The following is a 24,995-nucleotide window of genomic DNA, read 5'->3' on the forward strand; positions in this document are numbered from 1 at the left end:
CCCTCGAGCATTTTTCAGGGTATGGTTCTAGGACTGGCACCAATAAATGGAGCAAGTTTCAGGAATGTCACACTTTTATTTTGTAAGATAGCAAGGGGGGGGCATATCGTGATGGCCAGGCCTGTCATAAAATCCCCCCCCCCAAAAAAGAGGTTTCTATGAATCCCACCCTCGAGCATTTTTCAGGGTATGGTTCTAGGACTGGCACCAATAAATGGAGCAAGTTTCAGGAATGTCACACTTTTATTTTGTAAGATAGCAAGGGGGGGGCATATCGTGATGGCCAGGCCTGTCATAAAATGCCCCCCCCCCCCAAAAGAGGTTTCTATGAATCCCACCCTCGAGCATTTTTCAGGGTATGGTTTCTAGGACTGGCACCAATAAATGGAGCAAGTTTCAGGAATGTCACACTTTTATTTTGTAAGATAGCAAGGGGGGGCATATCGTGATGGCCAGGCCTGTCATAAAATGCCCCCCCCCCCCCCAAAAAGAGGTTTCTATGAATCCCACCCTCGAGCATTTTTCAGGGTATGGTTCTAGGACTGGTACCAATAAATGGAGCAAGTTTCATGAATGTCACACTTTTATTTTGTACGCATAGCGTATATAATAATATGCTGACAAAGACTATGTAACATTTGTAAACATATTTTGATTATTAGATGACAACTATGTAAAATTAAACAATACATTTTAAAGCACGTTTATACAGACAGGACGTAACAATAATGATTAAAAAAAAGATTAAAAAAAACAAAAACTGAAAAGGAAGTGACGAATGAATTTCGACATCTCAAATACGGAGAGAAAGTTAAACCATAAGAATCAGACTATGAGCTACCACTAAACAACTCACAGTCTGAATATTACCATTAATAAAAACCCTGAACGTTTACTTTTCGTTTTAAACATCTTTTTAAGGTGTAAACCTATGGTGTAAACGTGTCATTTAGAGGCGTAAACGTATCATTTAGAAATGCGCGTTCCCGTGACAAGGGGGGCATTTCATGACGGGGAGGCATAATGTGACACAACACCGGGATGCCCCCCCCCCGCAAATGCTGATCCGTGCATGAATAGCAACAGCACAGACATAGGCCTATTATATAGAGAAAATCTGTTGCACACGGGGTGGTGCCACAGGTCTACATTTACATGACACGTCCCGATGGATCATGTTCATGTCAACAGATTTCCCGAGCATGTATGGGCTACGCAAACTTCAATCAACTTGATAATAAGTAATCCACGGACCACCAATGTAACGTTTGACTGTTTAATTAAATCAACTTAAAATGTCTCAAAAATGTGATCCACTCACTCCACTGTTGGCTGGTCCAGCCAGCCGGCGGCCGCGGGACCACCGCAGCAACTTCGCCCCCCCCCCATCTCGAGCAGCAGGCGAGGAAGAACAGGTGGAGTGGTCATCAGTAGCATCATCATCATCTTCTTCCACATCTCCTTCGACCTCTACTATGGTAGTTGTAGTCATCAAGTTAGCTTCTCTTGGCTTGTCTTCTTGTGTCTCTTCAGCCCCCAAGTTAACGTTAGCTGTCAAGTTAGCACTAGCACTGACGTTAGCTCCCTCCTCTCTCGGTTCTGTTGTAGCAGCAGTCACAACGTACGATGTGCTACCACCAGCTACATTCGGTTGGTCTTCTTGATCAGGTTGTTTGGCCGTCTTTTTAAAGAAATTGCCCAAGGTACGTTTTTCTTTTTCTTTTCGACATGTCAGCAGCAGCAACAATGCCTGGTAAACATGCAGTGCCAACTAAACGAGCTTGTGAGTGACGGCCCGTCTACACTACAGCGTCGAAAGCTCCAAGCAGCTCCAAGCTGCCCATTCACTTTCAATGGGATGACGTCACGTAGCCGCGCTTTTTCGCCGAACTGAATTGTGGGTAGCCGAGCGAGGCGTCTCAGGCGACCAGAAGTTGAACATTGTTCAACTTCTGGTCGCCTGGACGCCGGAGTAGCCAGCGCCAGCCAATCAAATCCCGTTTCCCAAAATCTGACAGCTGAAGCGCTAGCCAATCAAACCGCGTCTAAGCTGGGAGAGATATCCCGCCGTTCATTTCTATATTTTCAAAAAAAGTCGGAGGAGAAACTAACTATCGCCGTAGCGAATCACCCGGTTTTGTATGACCAGACCCTCTTCACCTCCCGGGATACAAACCGGAGGAACCAGGCATGGAGGGAGGTGGCAGAGACAGTGGGGGAAACTGGTAGGTTTTCGCCTGTTTGGGGAGTTTATATATATATTGCTCGCATAAAATCCCCGGGGGTTTTTGCTTTGTATGTCGGGGGCGGGAGATTCATGTGATTGGTTGTTGGCCGCATAGACATATAAAGAGTAGACGCCGCATCGACCGCTACTGCCTATTGGCGCTGACGAGCCGTGGGCCCGCCATCTTGGACCGGTCACCCGCTCCACTCAGTGTGATCTGTCTGGCAGGCGCAATGAAGTGTCTGCGCATTTTATCAATCATAACTCGCTGAATACAAAACTGATTTTCACGGGGGGGGTTTTCTGCAAACGTCATATATGTAGGCATGATACCGGACACATGATTCGGCGTATTTTAATATTCATAGTAGGCTTAACAGCAATAGAATATTCTGGTATTTGATAGCCTATGTTATGTATGATAGGTATTTTGCAAAAGACACACGATATATAATATATACACACACACACATAAAAAAACACTAATGGTCTATATATGATAGTGAAGCAGATTGTGTAGGCCTATACTCAGCTATTTTAATAAGTTGAAAAATGAAGAAACAATAATACATTATACATAGACAGAAGTTATATATCAGTAAAAATGAATATCTATGTCATAAAAAATGAAAATGTACTTCTACATCTATATAAAAAATGTAAATGTTCAAGTTAAACACAAGAACATGACACCACCCCGCCCAAACCATATTTACACAAAGTTGCTCATGACACCCGAATGCCCCGTGCATGCGGCTCCTCCAAAGCATGACTGAGAACCTCTTTCTCATATCTTTGTTTTTGGGAAACCATCAAAATAAAAACGGGAGATTTGAGAGTCAACACAAAAACATTTTAAGAAGGAGGTCAAGCTTATTTTCTTCCTTCTTCTTCCTAGATAGATTAGATTTTAGATTTAGATTAGGACCCTTTGTGTTTCAGGTGACAAAGACTTCGTCAGGTAATATGCAATGGGAGCCTTCCAATGTCCGTGTAAGCCAACCACCATGAACACAAGAGCCTCAGTAGCAGCATCGGTCTCATTGTTTCCATCACCCATGTCTACAAAAGCAGACATTGACTGGTTATGTGGATTATATTGCACATGTTTTCTGATGGCCATGTCATCCAACATGAGTGAAACACATCCATATTTAGCCTGGTCGTCCTGGCATCTTCTCTCCAGCATATTCAGCATCATCTTGTTCAGGCCAGGCTTGCCATCCACCGAACACAGCCACCTGTAAAAAAATTGAGAAGTAGCTATTTAACGTACTTGCAACCGTAATTTCCAAAAATGAAATTGAACAACATTAAGACTACCTTTTTTTTTTTAGTCTCTCTGAGGTATTTGTATGCCTTTGGACCATGTAGATGGAGTGTGAGGGCAAACTCTCTGTGGTCCTTTGAGTACTCATGGCCCTGCTTTGCCTTGAAGTCTATTTGAAGATCTGAAATTGTATGAGAAAAAATTAATAAGTCCCCTTCATATAATAACAAAGGAGTTTAATAAAGAGTGTAAGAGTAAGATGTACATGAATTTCAAAGTGCTACTTTCATCTTACCGGAGTAGAAATCAAGCCTCTTTGAGTTCTTCATTAATGAGGTTCTTTTCCCTCAAATCCCCCAAAAGACTCCTCACTGTGGTCTCTGCCCTCTTTTCTCTAGCCATGGCATTCTTCCTCTCTCGCTCGAGACTCTCCACTCTTGCTAAAGCTTCATTGAGTCTGGCCTTAAGAGCAGTAGGAGAAGCAGGCGAGACATAGCTATGATCCTAGTAGAGGGATGAACATGGTTTGAGTGATGTTTCACTTCACACACAACACTTTGACACAACTAGAGTATGGCCCACATTCTTTCTTATAGTCATCACCTGTCAAAGCCACTGCCAGCATCGTGTGTGTGTGTGTGTGTGTGTGTGTGTGTGTGTGTGTGTGTGTGTGTGTGTGTGTGTGTGTGTGTGTGTGTGTGTGTGTGCCAGGAATGCATGTTCAACATGTCTTCAATTGTGTGTGTATGGGTTTATTTGTGAGTGTGTTTAATATGAGTGGTAGCAAACAAGAGAGATTTTACTTTGTCTAGGACCATTATGAATGATGTTGAAAATAGAAATACTCACATCATTAAGCTGAGGTTGTGAGTGTGAGGTTGAAGCTTCTGGGTCGTCCTGAGGGGCCACAGTGCAGGCTCTCTTCAGCTTTTCTGCCCTTTTCCGGCTAAAATGAAAAAGCAGACACACACACACACACACACACACACACACACACACACACACACACACACACACACACACACCCACACACACACACACACACACACACCACACACACACACACACACACACACAACACACAACCACACACACACACACACACACACACACACACACACAACCACACACACACACACACACACACACCACACACACACACACACCACACACACACACACACACACACACACACACACACACACACACACACACACACACACACACACAATTGATAATAGAATATTTACATTTATGAATGCTAATAACCGTATGATGATACACCTACTCTTTGGAGGTGAACCGGGAAGCTGAAGATGGAGGGAATAACACCATCTCTGAGTCGGACAATCTGTCCTGTCCTGTCAAACTCGTCCTGCTTAAAATGCTCACTGCAAATCACGGATGACTCGCTTGCAGTGAACCCTTCCCTCTTCAAAGCAACTTCCCACTTCTTTCTCATATCTTTGTCTTTGGGAAACCTTCAAAATAAAAACGGGAGATTTGAGCGTCAACACAAACACATTTTAAGAAGGAGGTCAAGCTTATTTTCTTCTTTCTTCTTCATAGATAGATTAGATTAGATTTTACTTTATTCATCCCACAACGGGGACATTCACTTGTTACAGCAGCGATTTATAAAGTCTCAGTTGGCCATGAACATAATGTTTGCTGGCTACGATTTCGCTGGCGGACATCAATACAGTACAATAATATTCTATTTACAAAATACAACCAATTATAATGTTGAATCTTACTTGTGAAAAGTAATCCCCCGACCCCTGTTCGCAATCGTCCACCGATTTGCACAGCAATATGCTGCACAGTGCTCTGGCATCTTGAAACCTCTGCTGTCTATGGGTAGAATGTCTGTAGGATGACCGGTCCAAGATGGCGGCCGTATTTCTTGCGCCCCAGCAGCCAATGCGGCGTCTACTCTTTATATGTCTATGGTTGGCCGTGTTGCTTGAATAAAATCCCCAAGCTCCAGACACGCCCAGCTCCAAGCTATTTTTGGAGCTGTAGTGTGGACGCTCCGTGAGTGGGTAGTGGGTGGAGCTGCGGGCAGCATACAAGCAGGCGACACTTTTTTCATGAATCATAAACTATAATTTTATTTCACTTATTTTACACCTTTGAAAAAAAAAACATGCCCAAAATGGAATTTATTTGGTCATCATATCAGTATTTTAGAGAGCTCCCCCCAAATTTCACAAACCATGTTCCCAGGGGAGCTCATGTCACCACTAGGGGAGCTATAGCTCCCCCTGCTCCCCTCCAGTTCGCACCCTGATTGGGCTTCCGAATCGAAGGGGAAAATTACAAAAGTATTGCACACAATTTAAACCAATCAATGTTGTGTAATCAACAAGGATAATCTGGTGTTTTTGAATTGATGAGTAATGCAGATATCACTGTAAAATCAATCGACAGTAAGGAGAGTACTTACTTCCGGGGTAAAATCCTCCGTTATCCAATGGGAATGGATGCTCACATTGCATCAAATAGGAATATAATGTTCTTTTAAAAAACGTTAACTAAAGGGAACAATCTATTTGACACAGCTGAAGCTCTGGCCTTCCTTAAAAACTAACTTATTTAATAAAAATCACAGTTGTATTACACACAATGCACTGTTTTTTGTGAACAAAAATTCGTAAATAATGCACCATAATACATTCTGACGAAAAATAAAAATTATTATGAATACAAATAAAATAAAAGAAGCCTCCCGCGAGTTACTACAAGCTATAAAGTAGATATTAAAAACGTTTTATAGAATAAAAGCTCACTGCAGGACGTTGTAGAAATGCGTGTGTGCACCACGATAAAAGAGCCTCATTCACTTTACGGTTGTTTGCGTGGTGCCGACACGTAAATGTAACAAAGTTCGTGAGTCCACCACGCAATGCAGTGTTAAGGAGTCGTGGTGGAGTCACGCATTCTGGTGAGATCAGGTTGGACAGCTCGGTTACGGCTGCAGATCACATGTGCTGCTTTCCATTTACTTTCCTTAAAGGCTAAAGAATGGCAACATATTTTCACACCTAATCTAAAAAATGTGCAACTAACCCCAAACGTTATAGTTCAAGCTATTTTGACCCTGGCATTTTATTTGTTATACCATGGCCAGATTAACCTGTTATTGAGCCAAGGGGGACCCTCCTGACCCAACAAATGATGACCCCCAACCTTAGAGTATCTCGAAGATTTTCATTTAAGTCACAGTCTATTGCTTGATTGAGCATGAGGAACAGATGAAGTATTGCCATATTTATACCTTAACAATTGTTACAAACTGGACATATTCTGAATTAAAGGGGCCCAATATCCTTATTGGGGGTTTCCCTTTCCTATAGTGTTTTCTCCCACATATATAGTTTTACTGCCCCATTAGTTCTGGGACTTATAGTATCAGCAGATGTGGAAGAAGTATTTGGAACCAGAGTACCAGAGTGTCGGAATATACTCTGTTACAAGTGAAAGTCCTGCATTCAAGTACAAAAGTATTTGCATCAAAATATACTGAAAGTAACAAAAGTAAAAATACTTATTCTGCAGATTGGTCCATTTCAGAATAATATACATCATATGTTTTAATTATAATTATTGATGCATTAAAGTTGTCAAAGCTGGTAAAGGTGCAGTTTTAATGACTTTGTATGCTGCAGGGTAGCTTTTGAATTTACTCCAGGTGTAACTAAAGTCTGATTTAAGAGTTAATTATATTTCACATTATTCATCCAAATCTGCAAAGTAACTAAAAGTGTTAAATAAATGTAGTGGGGTGAAAGTACTCGAATTATGAATTGTAGTGGAGTAGAAGTAAAAAGTAGCATAAATGGAAATTCTCAAGTAAAGTATCTCAAAATTGTACTCAAGTACTTACCCCACTTAGTATAAGACTGCATGTTGTTACCAACAGGGTGATGCCAAATCAATCATGACCCAAGTAAATCCCGCTGATGATAGTATGTTCTTTTTCTTAAAGCTTGGGTAGGAACATTTGGGGAATCAAGCCAGAGTGAGTTAGAGATTTAACATGACCCAACCGAAAAAACAATCCCAGTGTTGCGAACTGTAAATATTGGTCAACGTGAGATTTCCATATCTCGGATTATGATGACGCAGACGCCACAAATATGTCAGAACTGGAAACACTGACTAACCAGAGCCGTTTTGGGAAAAGGGCTTAAAGAGACAAGCACTTAAAACGGAGCATTTCAGACTGGTGGTGATGAGAAGTATGCTCAGATACAGTATGAGAAAATTGACGTTTTTTTAAAAACATTTATGTACTTTCTAGTACAAACTCAAAACTGTATGAACCTTAAAATGATATGTCAAGTGCAGTGAGTCAGCCTCTTGGCTACCGACATACATTAGTAATGCAGCTTTGATGTACACAAGCGGTCATCAAATATGTTAAATCCAACCTCATTCTGTCATAAATGCAGCATAATCACTCCTTTATAGTATCCAACTTCTGACAAACTCCATATAACCTAGTACAGCCTGTCCTCCTGTATATCAGATATATAGTGTACCATGACCTACATCTAGACATTTGGCATTACAACAAAAGAGACAAGCGAGATGTGCAAATATTTTATTGGCGGATTGACAGTAGAAGTATATTTAATGTATACACTCTGTGACAGAGGAATAAGTTGACAAGCATAGTAGATATATTCAGAATTATTCTTCAGAGCATGATTTTTTTTAAACGTGGGTGATCAACAAAGAAAATCCTCAAGCACCCACACAGGATTCAAAATAACAGACATCAACTTAAATCTGCACACTCACACCACAAATCACCACATGTATATTTCAGTAAACTAATAATAATGTTTTTATAAGGGCAATGTAAGGAAATAAGATATACTTGGTTCCACTATGAGAGTGAGGAATGTGTTGTTAGAGACCTCTCGGGTTTAAGTACGTGTTAAATGCCTGTTTCAGCTGGATATGCGAATAAAGAAGATGCAGGCAGGATGTAGGAAGCGGACACTTTCTACCGTGACTGTGCTAAGACCACGAGAAAACACATCTCTAAAGCCTCTACCTGTCATGCAGGTGTCTCCTAAAAAGCGATAGAAAACATCCGAGTCAGTTTCGGACAGTTTAAGTATACATTCCACATGTCAACGTCTAAAATAACAGTACTCTGATACAGAAAGAAAATTGCATTGTTTAGGCAGAGTTCACTACGATAATCGGGAAAAGTTTAAATATTCTCATTTCTGCGCTGCTGACCCTTACCACCCAGATATCGTTAGCTACGTTAGCTTCAGTAGAGCTGTCTCTTTCTATCTTTAATGACATTCAACAGTATTAATTTTCCTCGCTCTATTTGTGAGAGGAATCTAGCCAAGCCCTGTCAAAATACTTATTTTTCAGCGCCGAGGAAGCAGCAACAACAGCCATACAAACACTAAAGATGAAGAGCGGGAATACGCACTTTTTGCCTTGTTGAAGCTACACAAGGCATGGCAAAGGCTAACCACTATTTGTAAGAATTTACAAGCGTATATATGGTTAATTTTGTCAAAAATGTTGAAGCTAAATCAAAAGCCAATGGCAGAAAAAGCCAATAGGCGCATTCACACCGGAGTACTTTTCCCACTTTAGTTCCGATATAGTTCCAAAATGTCGCGTTCACACCAAAAAGAGCCGGAACTCAAATTAGTTCATCAGAACCTTTTTTACCTCCTTTTCCGTCCCTGCTAGAGAGCAGGTAAAAAAAGGTTCCTATGTCTGATTGGCTGGGCGGATTGCAAACCACGCAACTAAAGAGTTCTCATGAACTAAGTTATCATGCACCTTTGTGGGAAAAGTACTGCGGTGTGAAAGCGACTAATATCTATTTTCTCTCTGATGAACAAGTCCAAGAAATAAATCCTCTTTAGAGACATTGCCGTCTTATTATCGCTAATATCAGTTTCGAAATAACCATCCACCCTTTGGAAAAGTATTGAATTGCACGAATCATAAACATCTTTCTTTACATAATTTAAAATGTAAATCTAGACACTGGAAAGGGTGATATATACGCAGGTCATAATCTTAATATTCTCTTGACGTAATGTTTAAAAGTCAAATACATTTATTTTTAGAGCAGCGTTTCCCTGGCTCAGTGCGGAGCATTGACAGCTTTGCTCTGGTTGTCCTCGGCGATCTGCACCAGCTCGTTGACGGTGTGCAGCAGGCTGTAGCCGTGCTTCCTCAGCAGCCGCTGGTTAAGCCGCTGGTCTCTGAAGCCCATCTCCAGCAGCATGGCCATCAGGGAAGGGTCCTGCCGGGTGGCCGGGTCGATGCCTCGCTGCAGGGGGGAACCAAAACAGGGATGAGATGGTGAGATACAGGGACATACAGACAGAGTTTACTACGTTTGAGGCAAATATTCTACTATATATTTATTGGACAGCCTTAGTTACATTTATAAAAGTCAGATGTTTATTAAGATAAGATGATAACATGTACTTTTATTGATCCCAATTTGGGATTTTTTGCGTTGCAGCAGCACACACAAAAAAGGCATTGCACATAAGAGAAATTAAAAGAGTAGTAATAAACAATTCTAAAATGTAAACATCTCAAAATATAAATTATTTATAGTATAATTATTATTATAATATATGAATCATGTAATACATTATTTTATTATTATTTTACCTGTGGCTTATTATAATCAGCAACAAGGTATTGTTATATTATTATAATAATATAATGTGTATATTATGAGTATAAAATGCCATTCTACCTAATGAGTACCTTTTCTTTTTGTGCTTTACATGTACATGTAGATGCTGATGAGTACTTTAGTACTGTTAGAATAAAGTAAAGTTTTGAATGTAGAATTTTTACTTGTAACTGAGATTTTCAACATATTCCTATTACTGCTTATACTTTGTAAAAGGTCTGAGTACTCCATACCTAAAACAGAGCATTTGGTTAATGGAACGTGTTGGCAGCAGCTTTATACTTTATACTTATTGACACAATTCAGGGAAAATATGTGGGGTCACAACGGTTAATGAACTTCTGGTCTGACTCACTACACAGGCGAGTAGCTACTGAAACAATACCAATCATATAATTCCCGAGCTCTCAAATGCACTTTTAACTTTCATTTGATTAAATGTTAGGATTAACAGCAGTTTGTCAAAGTTGCATTCTTTTCCCAGCTGAGTTACAAAAGGGCAATGGAAAAAACCTTTAAATGCAACACTGACATTGTTACCTTCTAAAGCTGTTATGATGAACTTTGAGTTCTGACCAGGCTTGGATTTTCATCATTTTAGAGGCAAGGCCATTTGGCCTTTGGTGTCACACGTTATTTCAGGGCAGAAAGGCCACATGCCAGAGCACAAAGGCCATTGAGGGAAAAATTAGGATTTGGAGTTTACAAATAAATAACTTCACTTTCTGATAAGAAATGACATGGAAAACAAATGACTTTTTTAATATCAATAATGTCAAACATTATATCATATAGGCCTATGCCTCCTTAGTATTACCATATACTTTGAATAATTAGTGTTTGGTATGTTTTCCATCTACTACTTCTCCCATTCACAAATCCGAAATCAAATCAAAAATTCTAATAATATGTAACAAATATATTCCATTTCAGAGCAAAAGAAACAGCCTTCAAGGGTCAAACTCTGCACATACATCATTCAGCAGTGCACAGTGAAGCTCCAACATTCAACTGTATGAACAAGCAATACTTTGAAATGCAAAAGTCTGTGTGTGCGTGCGTGCGTCTCTTTAATCAATTCCTCACAGCTCCTCATATCTGTTCAGAAACTAGACAAAAGTTAAAGATGTACAAACCACAGACTGTCTGTGTAATGGCGAATACAGTCACTGCTTTAATTCCGTCTTTAGGACGTTGTTGTGAGTTTGGACGGAGCATCTACAACGTTAGTTTAGCCCAGTGGTTCTCAAAGTGGGGGGCGCAGAGGCATGCCAGGGGGGGCGAGAGACCAGGAGGAAAAATGGATATTGATATTGAAACACAGAGACCCAGACGTAATAGTACTGTATCATATTATTTTCGAATCAATAATTCGGGTCGGCCTTGGTCAAGCCCTTTTGACCCCCCCGCTCAAATGACACCATGGAGGAATGTAACGGGAGTTGACAGGGGACTCACAAGTGCCTATTTTCGGACACTTTTTTTCACTTTTCCCCGGTTTTATTATTTATTTATTTTTTGGCTATTTCACCCGGTTTCTACCGGGGACATTGCCCGGTCTCGGGTGTCCCCCCACGGCCTGTCCCCCCCCCCTCATCCATATATTAACGGATTTTGACCATTTTTGTTGCATTTTTCTCCTCTCCTCTCACTGATCGAATGGCAAACGCGACCCACTGTCGGAGGGCCTCCACGCCGGCCCGGCCTAGTGCCGGTGCTCTGGCGGTCGGTTCCTCCGAACTGCGGGTTCCACTCTGATGGCCAGGAGGGTGTGCTGCGTGTCTCTTCCTTCCCGGGCCGGCCGATATGAAGCGTGACCAAGACGCACCGTCCAGGGGTCCCACGGGTCCCGCAGCGGGGTGGAGGTTCCCAGCTGGAACCTCCCCACCTCCGCCGCGGTGCACCCGGCAAACACGGTTGTTTCTCGAACCTTCCACTGTTGTCTAGCGGGTGTAACTAAAATACAAGATGTCGTATTTATATATATAAATAAATATATATCTATATATATAGATAATAAGTGTCAGTACGATTTTATTTTGTATTTGCGTGCATTTCCTGTTCGGAGAGTGGCGCTGCGGCTGTACTGATAGTAACAACAATACAAGGTGTCCGTATATATATATATATATATAAATATGTATATAATAAGTGTCACGTTCCGATTTTATTTTGTATTTGCGTGCATTTCCTGTTTGGAAAGTGGCACTGTACTGATAGTGGTGATTTTATTTTGGAATTATTAGCGTACACTTCCTGTCCTGAGAGTGGAGGTGTCCTGAGAGTGGATGTCTGCACCGGAACTGTCCTGAGAGTGGAGGTCTGCAGGCAGACCCCTCTCCCTAATTCTGCCCTACGCTCCCAAAAGGGGAGGGGCCTGAAAGGACAGCTAAATGCACAGCAGTCCATTTCACCAGGCCCAACAACAAGAGCAAGGCTGCTACCATAGCATCTTATCGCATCTTATTCGCATCTCCTCCGTTGTGAACGCAGCATAATGCTGTTCAGAAACCACTGTTCTGACGCTTTTAAAGCAACTTCGAGATTTTAACAGTATGAGGGGCCCAAAGGCCATGGTGGCCGTAGGACGTACAATTATTTGTGGGGCATAACGGCCAAACCGAGGGGCTACGACGGCCATGGCCACCGTGAAAATCCCACCCTGATTCTGAAACAGAGCAGAATTAGCTTTCTTTTGATGTCCATTGATGATATTCACTTTCCTTTAAGCTCGGTTTGTTCTAAAAACTCCTCAGTGGATATATCTGGCTCTTTAGTTTCTAAACGCTCCACTAGTTTCACCAGCTGGTAGCTTATTTTGTCCCTCTGCTGTCTGGTGCTGCACAGGTTGTGTAAAGGGGATTTACCAGACATTGTTTGGTTGGAAAAAGCTGCCTGCTATTACTGGAAATGTGAAACAGAAAAAGTGAAGTGAGTGAGAAAACAATTACCTGTCTGATGGGGATCTCAAAATGTTGTTCATACATTAAATCTCTGTGGATTTGTCACACCTTTCATATTACACATATAAGTAGGAGCTGTTGTTATTATAACATATTCCTTCTTTAAATATTATCGATCACATTTTCGCAAAATTATCACACATTTTCTGGGGAAAATGCTGATGCAAAGATCATAAGATCCTAGAAATGTAATATCTCTCACGCATGTTCTCGCCAATGTGATTACATTTATCAGAGGGCCAACTCTTAAAAGGGGCCATATTATGATCATTTTCAGGTTCACATTTGTATGTTGTGCCTCTACTTTGACATGTCTCCATGCTTTAATGCTGCAGCACCTCTTTTCACCCTCTGTCTGAAACCAGAGCCCAGTCTGCTCTGATTGGTTAGCTGGCCGGCTCTGTTGTGATTGGTCAACTGCATAGACATGTCCAACCCCTTATATATCACGTACAATGTGTTGGAGCGCTAGCCGATAACATGTTACTATGTCACGGAAGAAAACAAAGGATTCCGATGGAGGTGTTTCAGGCAAGGGTTGGGGAGGGAACTTTGTGATTTCAGATTTTGCAGACAATTTACATGCACACAAATCTATATAACAAACTACAGAAAAGGGAACACTTTTGAGTTGAAAAAACTGGGGCCTTTTAACAAAACATTTTTTATAATATATTTTGAAATGGAAAATTAATATCATCCACGTGCCCTTCAGTGCGTAATCTTCCCACTATAACTCTGATATACTGTTTGTTTTGCTTAGCATTTATGATACACAAAACAAAGGGTTTCTGTGTGATGTACCTGTATTGAGCAGTTTGGTCCTGTGAAGAGAGCTTTATAAGCGGACGCTGCCACAGAGAGGGCCCCTTTGACAAGTCCCTCGGTGATGCCTCCTTGGCCCCTTGTATAAAGACAGGGATGTGGTTAAGCTGGGTTGTATAACAATATAGCAGAGAACAACATGTTCTAGTTAGACTTGTTTATAACAAAGTACATGTGCATCACATTTCTGATTATAGACTCTGTTAAAAGCCATCAGATCAGGTTGTTACACAAATAAAATATAAAAACAGATGTGTGTCGTCAACACAAAAGAGAAACCAAAGAAGGAATCTGCTTTATGAAAGTGAAATATATCAAATTTTACTCTTTGTTGTATTGCACCTTGGCTGCAAAGCGTTGCTGGGTCTGGGGTTGTATGTCTCAAAGGCACTGGATGCTGAGCCTGCTGATCTCGACAGACCAGATGATACTGCAAAGCAGATTTTTTTTTTAAAAAGAAAAGAAAAAAAGGAACAACACACACATGCAAACACAATATTAGAGGAGGAACAAAGCATTCTGCTGAAGCAACAGATTCTGAAAGCTTGTGTGCGCTCTCACTTCCTGTCTTCCCACAAAGGGCAACAATGTGTTTCCTTTCTGTGAGGCAACACTGAAGTCAATCCACCACAGTCTTATTTATATAACACCCAAAACACACTGGTGAAGATGTTGTGCTGATATTGCTGTGTCATGCCGAGTGGTTTTATGCTCCACGTGTGCCAGTTTGTACTATGACACTGATGTGCTTAAAGCTGGGCGGACAAACAGTGAAACTCACCATTTAGGTGGACCCTCGGTTGATGTGGCTCATATGGATCACAGGCTGGAGGACTGGGATCCTCGGCCAGGTACAGTGCCTCAGACCTGAAGCACAAATCAGTCGGTAGCAGGCAGAAGAAGAAGAAAAAACGAATAATTTAATGCTCTATTTAATCCCAAATTACTTTTTTTTTAAGTGGCAATAGACAAGTTATTTCCTTTAACTTATTGTGAAGTAAATGTTGATCGCAAAATGTAATAGGTAAAGAATAATGAAACCATCCGTGTTTAGATTGGTTCCCTAAAAGTCTAGCTTTCAAAATGGAATTCTGCCTGACCAGGTTTGATCTCTTGGGGAAATAAATGTACGCACAAAGCCGTGGAAAACAAAATGCAGAGTGCCGTGTGCAAAGTAGCATGCATTAGTTAAACGACGCTAAGGGAAGTTGCAATATATCGTCATTAATTAACTTTCATACTGGGTTCCCATAGGGATGGTCATGTGTATTTATACTTGACATTGTTAACGAGGAAAACGAAGACATTTCAACCACAAGAACAAAAAAACGGACAGAAATCGAGCTTAAATATTGATTCACATCAAAAAGTTAGTTCCACACATGCTAAAGACCATTTGTGTGATCTAACCTGGGTGAGTAGAGTGTGGGGGGGGGCAGCAGGGGGTCAGGCAGCACTGGTGGAGGCACCACTACAGGCGTGAGCGTCACGGCGTCCAGGGTTTGGGAGGCGCACAGCATCTGGTTCACACTGCTGTGGGGGGGGGGGACGGGCGGGGGCCACGTGTTCACAGACAAATCCTCTGCATCCACCGCCTCCTGCCTCTCTCTCAGCGGGGCCACGTCATCCGGCTCCGAGTTGGAGTCTTCCTCTTCTTCCTCCTCCTCCTCCTCCTCCTCTTGCAGTGCGTCCGGATCGGCTGGGGTCACATCATCAGCAGCAGTGGAAGTGGGGGGGGCGGGGTCCGGCTGCGACATGGCGGAGCTGTACATGGACTCCCCCAGAGGCCGGCTGGTGTCAAAGCAGTCTGGGAGGACGATGATGTAATCGTCGCAGGAGGAGACTGAGGAGGTCTGACTGCTGACCTGAGACACAGGAGGAGAAGATGGTGGATGTGATTACATTAAGACAACTGATGTGGTTAGAAGGGAAATGTGGATCTGAATTAATAAAGCAACTCTTAAGTTGCCAGAGAAATGTTTCAGTTTAAAAAAGGTTAAACCCTCACCTCCTCCCAGTCTTCTCCTTTAGTTCCACCCTCCTCTTTCTCCTCTTGAATTTCTGCCATGCTCTGCATGTCATCAATGACTTCTTCATTCTCGATATCACGATGTGAACTCGTATGCAGGTTTTCATTTGCTGGTTCCAGCAAAACTGAAAAAAAAGGCAAAAACCCCCACAAAATTAGCATCTAACAATTGCAGATATCAAACTGTCGGTGTGCAATTAAAACCACAGATGTAATACAAATAAGTTCATAAACAGAATCCTGGAAGTGTTCCACTAACCTGGTCTGGTCTCCTCTTCCTCTGTGATCTGGTTGAAGCCTGTGTTGACAGGCAGAGCTGAACTCTCCAGTCTAACAGCACAGATCTCCTCACTTCCCTCCTGCACTATCTCTGTCGTCTGCTCAGCCTCTACAACCCTCTCCAAGCAAAAGCTGGTGCCCCGCGACACAACTGGAAGAAAAGAAGGGAGAAAAACTAAGTGTGAGCACCTGATTATACTGCACAAAACAAAGAAACACTTAATTTCTGAGTTAAATTACTTTGGCAACAGTGTTTAATAATAACAGTAATGAAAATACGGATTATCAATAAAACACAATGCCATGATGTTGTAAAATAAATAATATCCTGTAAGCCTTACTTGTCAAAAAAAAGTAGATAAGATGGTGCAATGTGACCACACAGGAGGTTACCATTGATCTGATCATGGGTCTAATGCCCTTAGAGTCATGGGTCAGTAATATCATGACTTTGTTTTCTTTGTTTATTTTATTTAAAGGACAGTGCACATTAATTCACATTGCTGTAAATGAGCCAGTATTAGCCAGCAGGCTAATTTTCAACTGTTGTCCTTGGCAAGATGTTAACTGACCACAACAAGACTAGAAAATAAAAACATAATTAAATAGAGTACAGCAGACAACATCAGTACACCAATAAATAAATAGCAGTTCAACAATAAATAAATAGCAGTACAACAATAAATAGGAACAATAGTACAACAATAGAGAGGAACAAACAAACATGCAAACAGATGAAATATCATCATACCTTGATTCAGTTAAAAGTGTTCACATTTTTGATTGTTTAAAAGCCAGTTCTTATGATTGTGGTTAAATGTATGATAAGAGGTGTTATTCCTGATCTGTATTGGTATTGTGTTCCAGAGTGTAGATGCCCTCACAGAGAAACAGTGTTTGCCAAAGGAACTGGACCTAAGAGGGACTACACAGTCCCCTCTTAGGGCAGACCTTGTGGTTCTACTGTTTGAATTGACTCAGCTTGTATTCACTGAATCTGTATAAAAGCTGACTCAGTTTGAGTTGTTGCTCTGGGCTGTAGAGACTTTTGCTTTCTGAAAGCTCCAAAGTTGATAAAAGATTCAGAAGGACAACTCTTGGACAGTTCAATTCAAGGATTTCCACCACATAACACAGTGTGATTAACGGTCTCATTCTCACCCTGAGGTTTGTGGCTGCTGTGCTGGGCCCTGCGCAGGGGTCTGTGATCAGGGCCCTCCTCTAAGGTGAGGGAGCGGATGACAGTCTCACAGAGGAACTGGGCTCCACTGATCTCCTCCTCCCGGTCCTCCTCCTGGACCAAAGGCTCCAGCTGCTCCTTCTGCTGCCTCAGTTTTACTGCTTGACCAAATACAACACATATTAAACGAGTAATCCACAGATTTACCAATGAACTTCTGTAATGGACTAATGATGTACTGATTTATGTGGCAGAATCAGAGATATCTTCTTCTTTATTCCACACATTATTTTTCAAGAATAATGTGATCTAGCGACTCCATTAATATGTTATGCTAGCAGTGGCTAATGTTATGCTAGCAGTGGCTAATGTTATGCTAGCAGTGGCTAATGTAGCCTTCAGCCGCTAGCCCAAAGATAAAACATGCTGGATAATTTTTTTTACTTGAGTTGCATTTCCTTGGGAAGCAACAGACAACTTCATGTTTACAAAATTAAGAACACATAACTCAGGATTTTTTTTACACAATTATAACACAATCAGTCTTACCAAAAAGCTTTCTGACCCCTGTGACCTCTGCGTCTTCTTTAATCTGGGAATTTACGGGCTCCTCCAACACTGGTGGATCATGGGGCAGAGGAGATATGCAGGGAGTCAAATCTACATTCAGGAAAAGCAAACACAACACATTTTACACATTAATTTAGCGATTCTCAAACGTGTAAGTGTAGCCATTTTTTCCTAGCAAAGCTAAGGGACATTTTGGAAGGGAGGAAGTGGCACAAACTGCTCTCTTTCAACTAATCTTCTTTAAAATATTTCTCACCAACAGGAGTGTTGTTCGGAACCTTCTCCAACTCTTGCACAATATTTATATCCAGCAGCTCAAATGACAGTAGATCCTATAAAGAAACAAACGGAAGACATGTATGGAAGGCAAAGGCTGTTCTGTCAGTGTGTGCGATCACAAACAAAGCAGAGGTATTGGCTGAAAATACATGATACGGTAGATGTATGGCAGATTCTTTTTGAGCGTGCACCTGTGCAGTGAGCAGGTCCACGGAGGGGAAGTAGTAGTCTTCGTGGTTCAGGTCTACAGAAAAGACAGGGCCGCTGTCCTTTGACCTGACCTCCTCCTTCTCCACTGGACTCTCCTCCTCCTTCTGAAGCACACACACAAGCACCATATCATGAGTATCACTACAGTGTGCGTTCAGAAAGTTACCATTACATTTTAAAGAGTAACCCAGGTTTAGTGTCACTATGAATTTAAGGGTTCCACAATGAAAAACTCACAGACATCCTGTTTCTAATGAATACCCTAGAACCAGACACATCTGCTTTGAATTGGATTGTTTCTCTAATATTCGCTTTTTTGTGAAATAGTGTAACCTCTTTACAGCCCCCAACTAAAATGTAGGGGAAATCTCTCTTTGGTAGAACTGCTAACAACTCATCTGAAATGTGTATTTGTTTTTTTAAGTAAAACGCTAAGCGATTTGGATCCTGTGTCTTAATAAAAAAAATTATAAACCTAAACGACAATGTGGGGTGTAAATCTAATCATCATCGATTCAATATCGTTTATGTAAAGTGAAACCATTGAACGTCTTAAGATGCGCTTTTATTTTGACATTCCTTTGCCTGTCACCATTTCCGTCCAAGTGTATATATTTTACACAGAACCAACCCATAAGATTGTGAAATAAAATGTCAGCTCCCTTTTTTTATAAACAAATATAAATTATTATGTCAAACGTGAGTAAGATATCATCTCAAATCGAGCCCCTAAATCGGAAATTGTGGCAGAATTTGTGATTCTTCAAGCAAAGGATGGGTATTGTTGTCCAAAGAATACAAAAATATATTGTTGGTGTTAAAAATGTGATAACACCCCTCAATGTACCTTATCATTGTATCTGTCAAATAAGTCCAGCCGAAGTATAACGGAGCAAAAAATTGATATACTCAAGTAAACTACCAGAAAAATCGGTACAGCACTAGTTACAGATAATAGCAAATCTAGCATGCCAACAGTTAACATTCTCTCTGCAGTTGTACATTGTGTCATTGGTTATCAGACTTGCCAGTGGTTTGCTCTGATGCCCGGGTGCGTTCCGGCCGTCACCGAGGTCGACTACGATGCTGCACCAGACCCGGGGGCCAAACTGGCAGCCGCAGTGCGCCAGCCGCCAGTGGGAGGTGTACGTCCCCTCCATCACGGGGGCCACAAAGGCCACACTGACCACTCCCACTTGTCCCGGCAGCAGCAAGGGGACCGGCACCTCCTTCCTCTCCTCTGACGCCAAGCCGAGGTTTCCCCACATGAACACTAGCTGGGTGCACGTACACACATACACAAAACACAAAATAGAAATACACATGCGAAAAAGGCACAAGGACAACAGCATGCAGCCAAAGTCACTCAGCAGAAAAATAATAAACTCAAGTGAGGGATACCCACACACACACACTCTCAAACAATGACGAAGACTTAAAAACTTAAATAACAAAACTGAATTAACTGAATTCAAAAAAATCGAGATCTCAGGCGGAAAGGGCATTAGTAGGATTAGGCTGGGAAATACATTTTAGCTGGTGTTAGTGGATAAGAAGCTGAGTAGGGACTCAAAGTGGGAGTGAAGCAGAGGGGCCTGTCCTCTCGGCGGGGTGGAGCAGTACCTTAGTCTCTGAGGTCCAGCTGATAGTGCCCGAGTTCCTCATCTTCCAGTATTTGATGAACTTGGTAGCAGGCTCCAGACGGGTGCCGTCCGGCAGATTTTCATCCAGAAACAAGGCAGCCATAGTAGGAACCAAGGACGTGTTCGAGACCCCGGGACCCCTAGTTTCAAGTGTACAGAGCATTGTTGAAAATAGCCCTGGTTTCTTATAATACCCATCTCTTTTGTTCTCTATGAATCAAAAAGCAGGACCCCCAGATTTTTTTTTGCAGCTCAAAAGCAATTTTTCTTAGAAAATCTATGAAGCAGCAGCAGCAGCAGTTTCACATTGAGGTAGTTCCAACATTTTCCACCACCCCAGAGCAGCCAGCGACACACTCATACAGACTAGATTACAAAGATGGCATATTTTGATTTCTTTTCTTGGGAAAAAAGGACTTTTATTGCATCCATGCTGGGTTTGAGGTACCCAGCACTGGCGGACGCCCTTCCCACATGGCGCTTACTCTGGACTGGAGGTCTGGGGATCAGGGGCCGGGGCAGGGACGGGACCTTGGGCTGGACCTGAGGCAGTTTCTGTGGCAGCAGGGGGGGACAGGGCTGGGACCTGCGTGGACGTGGAGGCCATGTTTGTCAGGTTGGCTCTGCCTGAGGTAGAGGGCCCACTCCACTGCAGCCCCCTCTTCTCCAGTCTCAGTTTCTTCTTGATTTCCTTCACTTCAGCTCTGAGCTGCCTCCTTTCAGCTTTGAGGCGCTGTCGCTCGGCCTTGCGCACAGTCATGTCTCCTCGCCTTGGGAACCTGGTTTGAAATGTCATCAGGAACACCTATTTGTTGACTATCAAAAGTTTATTTTCCAAGAACAAAAACACATACACACTTAGAATTCATTATTTACGGTAATCTAGCTGCTAAAACATGTTTGCAGTCTTGCTCTGCGACTATTTCATATATATGTTTTCCTCCAATAATGCAGAAGAAGTGATAGCAAAAAGGGCTAGCACTGTTGCAAGTAAGAATGTCTTATAGTTTCAAGAAGTGGGAAGATTGATCCTCGCTCTTGGGCGTTTACCTCAACTCTCCCGACATGCCATGCTCAGGGATGGAGAGAGGTGTCTTGGTTCTCACGAGGTTGTGGCTGGGGTCATGGCTGTGTCTGCACATCTCACACAGGATGCAGGACGGGCATACACTGGCAGGACACAAGCCAAGAAAAAGCAATTATAGGGATACTCATAAAGATGCTTAAAGAGCACGGAATGCAGGAACAAGTTTGACGTAAACAAAGTGCAAACTTAGAAGAAGGCACAAAGGCCTAAAGGACCACTAAACATTGTGTATGACAATATCTGTGACATGTTAAGATCATCTCTGTTGACTCATCAGGTGAAACATCACTTGGCTCCTTCTCATTGTATTATCATGTGTTCCTACCTGCACTTGTAGGCCCCTTCAGAGGTGAGTTTTTTGCAGCTGCTGCAGTTGGGGGTGTAGCCCAGGGACCCACTTGAGGTGGAGGGGCCCGGCCCTGGCCCTAAAGGACCGCCACTGGCTTCAAGCGGCCCATCTGGTGATTTGTGGGTACAACACTGGCCAGAAAAGTCATTGCACATCCTTTCCACCACCTCTTTCACTACCTCATCTTTAAACTATGGAACAAGAAGGGGAAAAAAAGAGTTTGATTTATGTTGTTAAAAGCTGGAGATACAACAATATTAAGTTGAAGTTAAAAATGTTTTATTGATATCTTACCTTCTCCATGTACGATCTAAACCACATGGGAGGTGGTTCATCTTCTGGCTTGTTCCCCTTGTTGTCCTTTGCTGTGACCTGTATCAGAATACATCAGGAGGTGTGAAGTTAATTTTCTAGCATATTTGAGTTGAGCTTGACTTTCATTATTAGACACAAACTGACCACACAATTCCCTGTAATATGTCAATCATTGCCAGATAAATGCATAGGCAATGAAAGACTGTTATCTGTCCTTAACATTAATTGGGCTTTGCTGAATTGCATGGTCCCAACCGGATTCGAACCTGGGTCTTCTGCATGGGGACCAATCAAACAGAATAAAAAGAAATAAAAGGTTGTTTATATAAAATTGGAATCTAAAGGTTATGGCTGAAGCTTTAACATATAATGTACAGCCCGATAAAAGCTATTTAAATAATAATACTACAAGAGATGAACCACAGCGGGTGCTTAAGATGTGTTTCTAGACTATTACTGTGCCTAACAATGCTAACGAGACGCTGTAAACACTGCAAGTGTGAGAGCATGTAATGAGTAGAAAGAGGAAGGAGATGGGAGGAGGAGAATCTGTGAGTTTCCTTACAGCTTCTCGCTCCGGGGTGACCTGTGTGCCTTTATCCACCGTTTTGACCTTTGATGGATACGGAGGAGCAGGCCGGAGGTCTCCTTTCAGCTCCTTCACCTCCGTCTTCAGCGGGCCTCCACAGGCCTGACCCTTCATCTTGTACACGTTCATGTGCAACTGGTTCCCCTGCTTCTCTGCACTCTGTGTGGAAAACAAGAATGAAACACATACCACAGGAGACACAGAACATTTGATAAATTGAATAAAAACAATAAGCTAAAATCTTGACTATGCCAAAAATAAACTTATAAGGATAAAATATAAAAACACAGCGTAGTTGTTGTTGGCACAATTCCCCTGTAAATAACTATTGGAATGCTGCTAGACTGGTTTATGTCTTAAGGCAGGTCACACAATACATGTGATGCGTCACCTCATATTTTGTCACATGCCTGGAGAGTAACAGTCACGCAATGCAATGTTTTTTAATTTTCTCATTCACGCAATAATGTTTGACTGAATTCTACTTCCACTACAAACGTCACTTGATTCCCATATCCTGCATGATCTCTTCAATGTTCGAATGACTTGTGAAATGTGCCTTTAAATCTCATCTTGTCTTTAATATGCGACAGAAATAAAGCAATGCCATGTACCTTGATGGCTTCTTCATATTCATCTGAAATAAAAACGCAACAACAGAACATTGATAAGTAACAATTAGTTGCACACATATTTATGTAAAGTACACATATTTCCACTTTTTATATGAATTATTTATAAGTATTTGTATATTGTTGGTAAGAATTGTGTATTTTCTGTTGTCGTCTTCGTTATTCCGCAGTAAGAATTGTAACTTTAAAAAAGATCATATCAGGTATCATTGTTGCTCATATTCTACTTCAAATACATTATGAAATGAAAAGATAAGCAAACAAACGTTTTCTTACCTTGACTGTTTATACAAATCTGAAAGAAAAGAGTGAATGAGTTAGCAATATGTCAATGGATTACGCCTAAAGATCATGCAGGTCAAACATTATGATCATTTTATCCTAAGTCTACAAATCAGTGCTGGAAGAAGAATATAAATACTGTTTTACAGGTGAAATTCATGAATTAAAAATGCTACATAGCATAAATATTATCAGCACAATGTAAAGTAAGAGGACTTACTGTATAACAAATGGATATATATCATGATAGAGAAAGGCCCAATTCAGAATAATAAATTGTATAAATGATTGTCAGTGACACATTAGTATCCACATCTCTTCAGTGTTGTGGCTGGTTAATGTGGGGCCAGTTGTCATAACTCTATATATTGGGTAGCTTAATATATAATAAGTTATAATAAGTTATTAGTTGGTTTTATGTTTCGTATTAATAATCTAAATCTGGAAAGTATTTGTATAAAAGTGGTTCAAAATGTAAACAATGAAGTAGAAGTACCCAAAAAGTGTACTCCTTTACATTACTTGAGTATATGTACTAAGTTGTAGTTCACTACTGCTCCCTTACTTAGCTAATAACAATCTTACTTAAGTGTGAACTAAAGTATTCTTATATTTGTTAACAAACTACACGGTTTATTTATGCTGTCCTATTAATCAGAATCGAAGTAACTCAACCTTTTAAATAAATGAAGTGAAGTAGAAATGAGTATATTGCCTTCCCAAATGTAGACATAAAATAGCATAAATGTACATAACCAAGTATGGTGCACTTACTTATAGTACATTTACCAAGTAACATTCCTTCAGTGGTAAACACAACACAAAGGACACATACAGTATTTGTATACACTCCCTTACCTCTTCATTATCCTCATCAAAGTATTTGATTTGAAAGTGGTTGATCCCAAAAGACGCTTTGATCTGAAATGTATATATTTAAATAATTGATTATCAAACCCCGAGGAAAAATATATTTTTTGAATCAGATTTGTGTTCCTCACAAGTGTAAGGAAAACATCAATAATGGCAAGCCGAGAAATACCTTTACAGTACAGCTAGCTAATGTAATTGTCCTGTAAAACGCATAATAGCAATCCTAACCCTCATATTCAGGGTAAGCATTAAACAATAACCACGTATGAAAATGTTGTCGCAACAGTATTGCCTGTCCTTCAGGTGGTCTATTGTTTACGTGTCTAGGCCATGTCTGGGCCTGCTCTTCACCAAACTGCGCCAGCGTTTAGCCAGCACGCTCAGCTAGCAGCAGCTTACCCAGGCTTCAACGGACTCCCACTCCAGTTTGTCCAAATCCTGAGCCAGAAATCTCTTCACGTTCCCACGGAAATTTACTTTAATCGTAACAGGCAGCCCCATGTCAGCCGTTTATGAGCATATATTGGCTATCATTTGCGGTGACACCGGCCTATTTGATCCCTGTTGCCCTCGACTGTCTTTTCTTGTTTACATCGTCAGCTGCGTCGAGAAAAATACGGTGACGTTTTCGCGCAGGCGCAGTCCAAACATCGAGTCCCTTTCTCCTGTCGCGTGTCAACAACGTCA

General features: G+C 41.4%; 1 protein-coding gene and 1 long non-coding RNA gene across 6 annotated transcripts; both read right to left on the reverse strand.

The window, feature by feature from the left end:
• Window positions 1-2,566: 2,566 nt before the first annotated feature.
• On the reverse strand, window positions 2,567-5,339 carry LOC139435818 (uncharacterized). Its single transcript, XR_011645016.1, has 6 exons — window positions 5,255-5,339; window positions 4,786-4,978; window positions 4,347-4,443; window positions 3,793-4,001; window positions 3,551-3,678; window positions 2,567-3,468 (listed from the first exon to the last, which is right to left on the reverse strand). It is a non-coding gene; the product is annotated as an uncharacterized lncRNA (long non-coding RNA).
• Window positions 5,340-8,091: 2,752 nt separating this feature from the next.
• On the reverse strand, window positions 8,092-24,913 carry nbr1a (NBR1 autophagy cargo receptor a). 5 transcript variants are annotated; one of them, XM_034108014.2, is made up of 22 exons: window positions 24,708-24,913; window positions 24,294-24,356; window positions 23,430-23,448; window positions 23,136-23,158; window positions 22,498-22,680; window positions 21,912-21,989; window positions 21,594-21,808; window positions 21,232-21,351; window positions 20,667-20,960; window positions 20,162-20,321; window positions 19,567-19,815; window positions 18,520-18,642; window positions 18,306-18,381; window positions 18,029-18,139; window positions 17,461-17,640; window positions 16,280-16,450; window positions 16,000-16,145; window positions 15,402-15,856; window positions 14,773-14,858; window positions 14,334-14,421; window positions 13,971-14,070; window positions 8,092-9,822 (listed from the first exon to the last, which is right to left on the reverse strand). In XM_034108014.2, exons 1-22 carry the CDS (start codon window positions 24,807-24,809, stop codon window positions 9,634-9,636), a joined length of 3,231 nt encoding a protein of 1,076 aa, XP_033963905.1. In that variant the 5' UTR covers window positions 24,810-24,913; the 3' UTR covers window positions 8,092-9,633. The 5 variants fall into 5 exon arrangements, with proteins under 5 accessions (XP_033963905.1, XP_033963906.1, XP_033963910.1 ...); XM_034108015.2 differs by having other exon boundaries at window positions 17,461-17,637; window positions 24,708-24,912; XM_034108016.2 differs by having other exon boundaries at window positions 9,694-9,822; window positions 14,317-14,421.
• Window positions 24,914-24,995: the final 82 nt, after the last annotated feature.

Source organism: Pseudochaenichthys georgianus, chromosome 19, assembly GCF_902827115.2.
Source record: "Pseudochaenichthys georgianus chromosome 19, fPseGeo1.2, whole genome shotgun sequence".
Taxonomy (NCBI): domain Eukaryota; kingdom Metazoa; phylum Chordata; class Actinopteri; order Perciformes; family Channichthyidae; genus Pseudochaenichthys; species Pseudochaenichthys georgianus.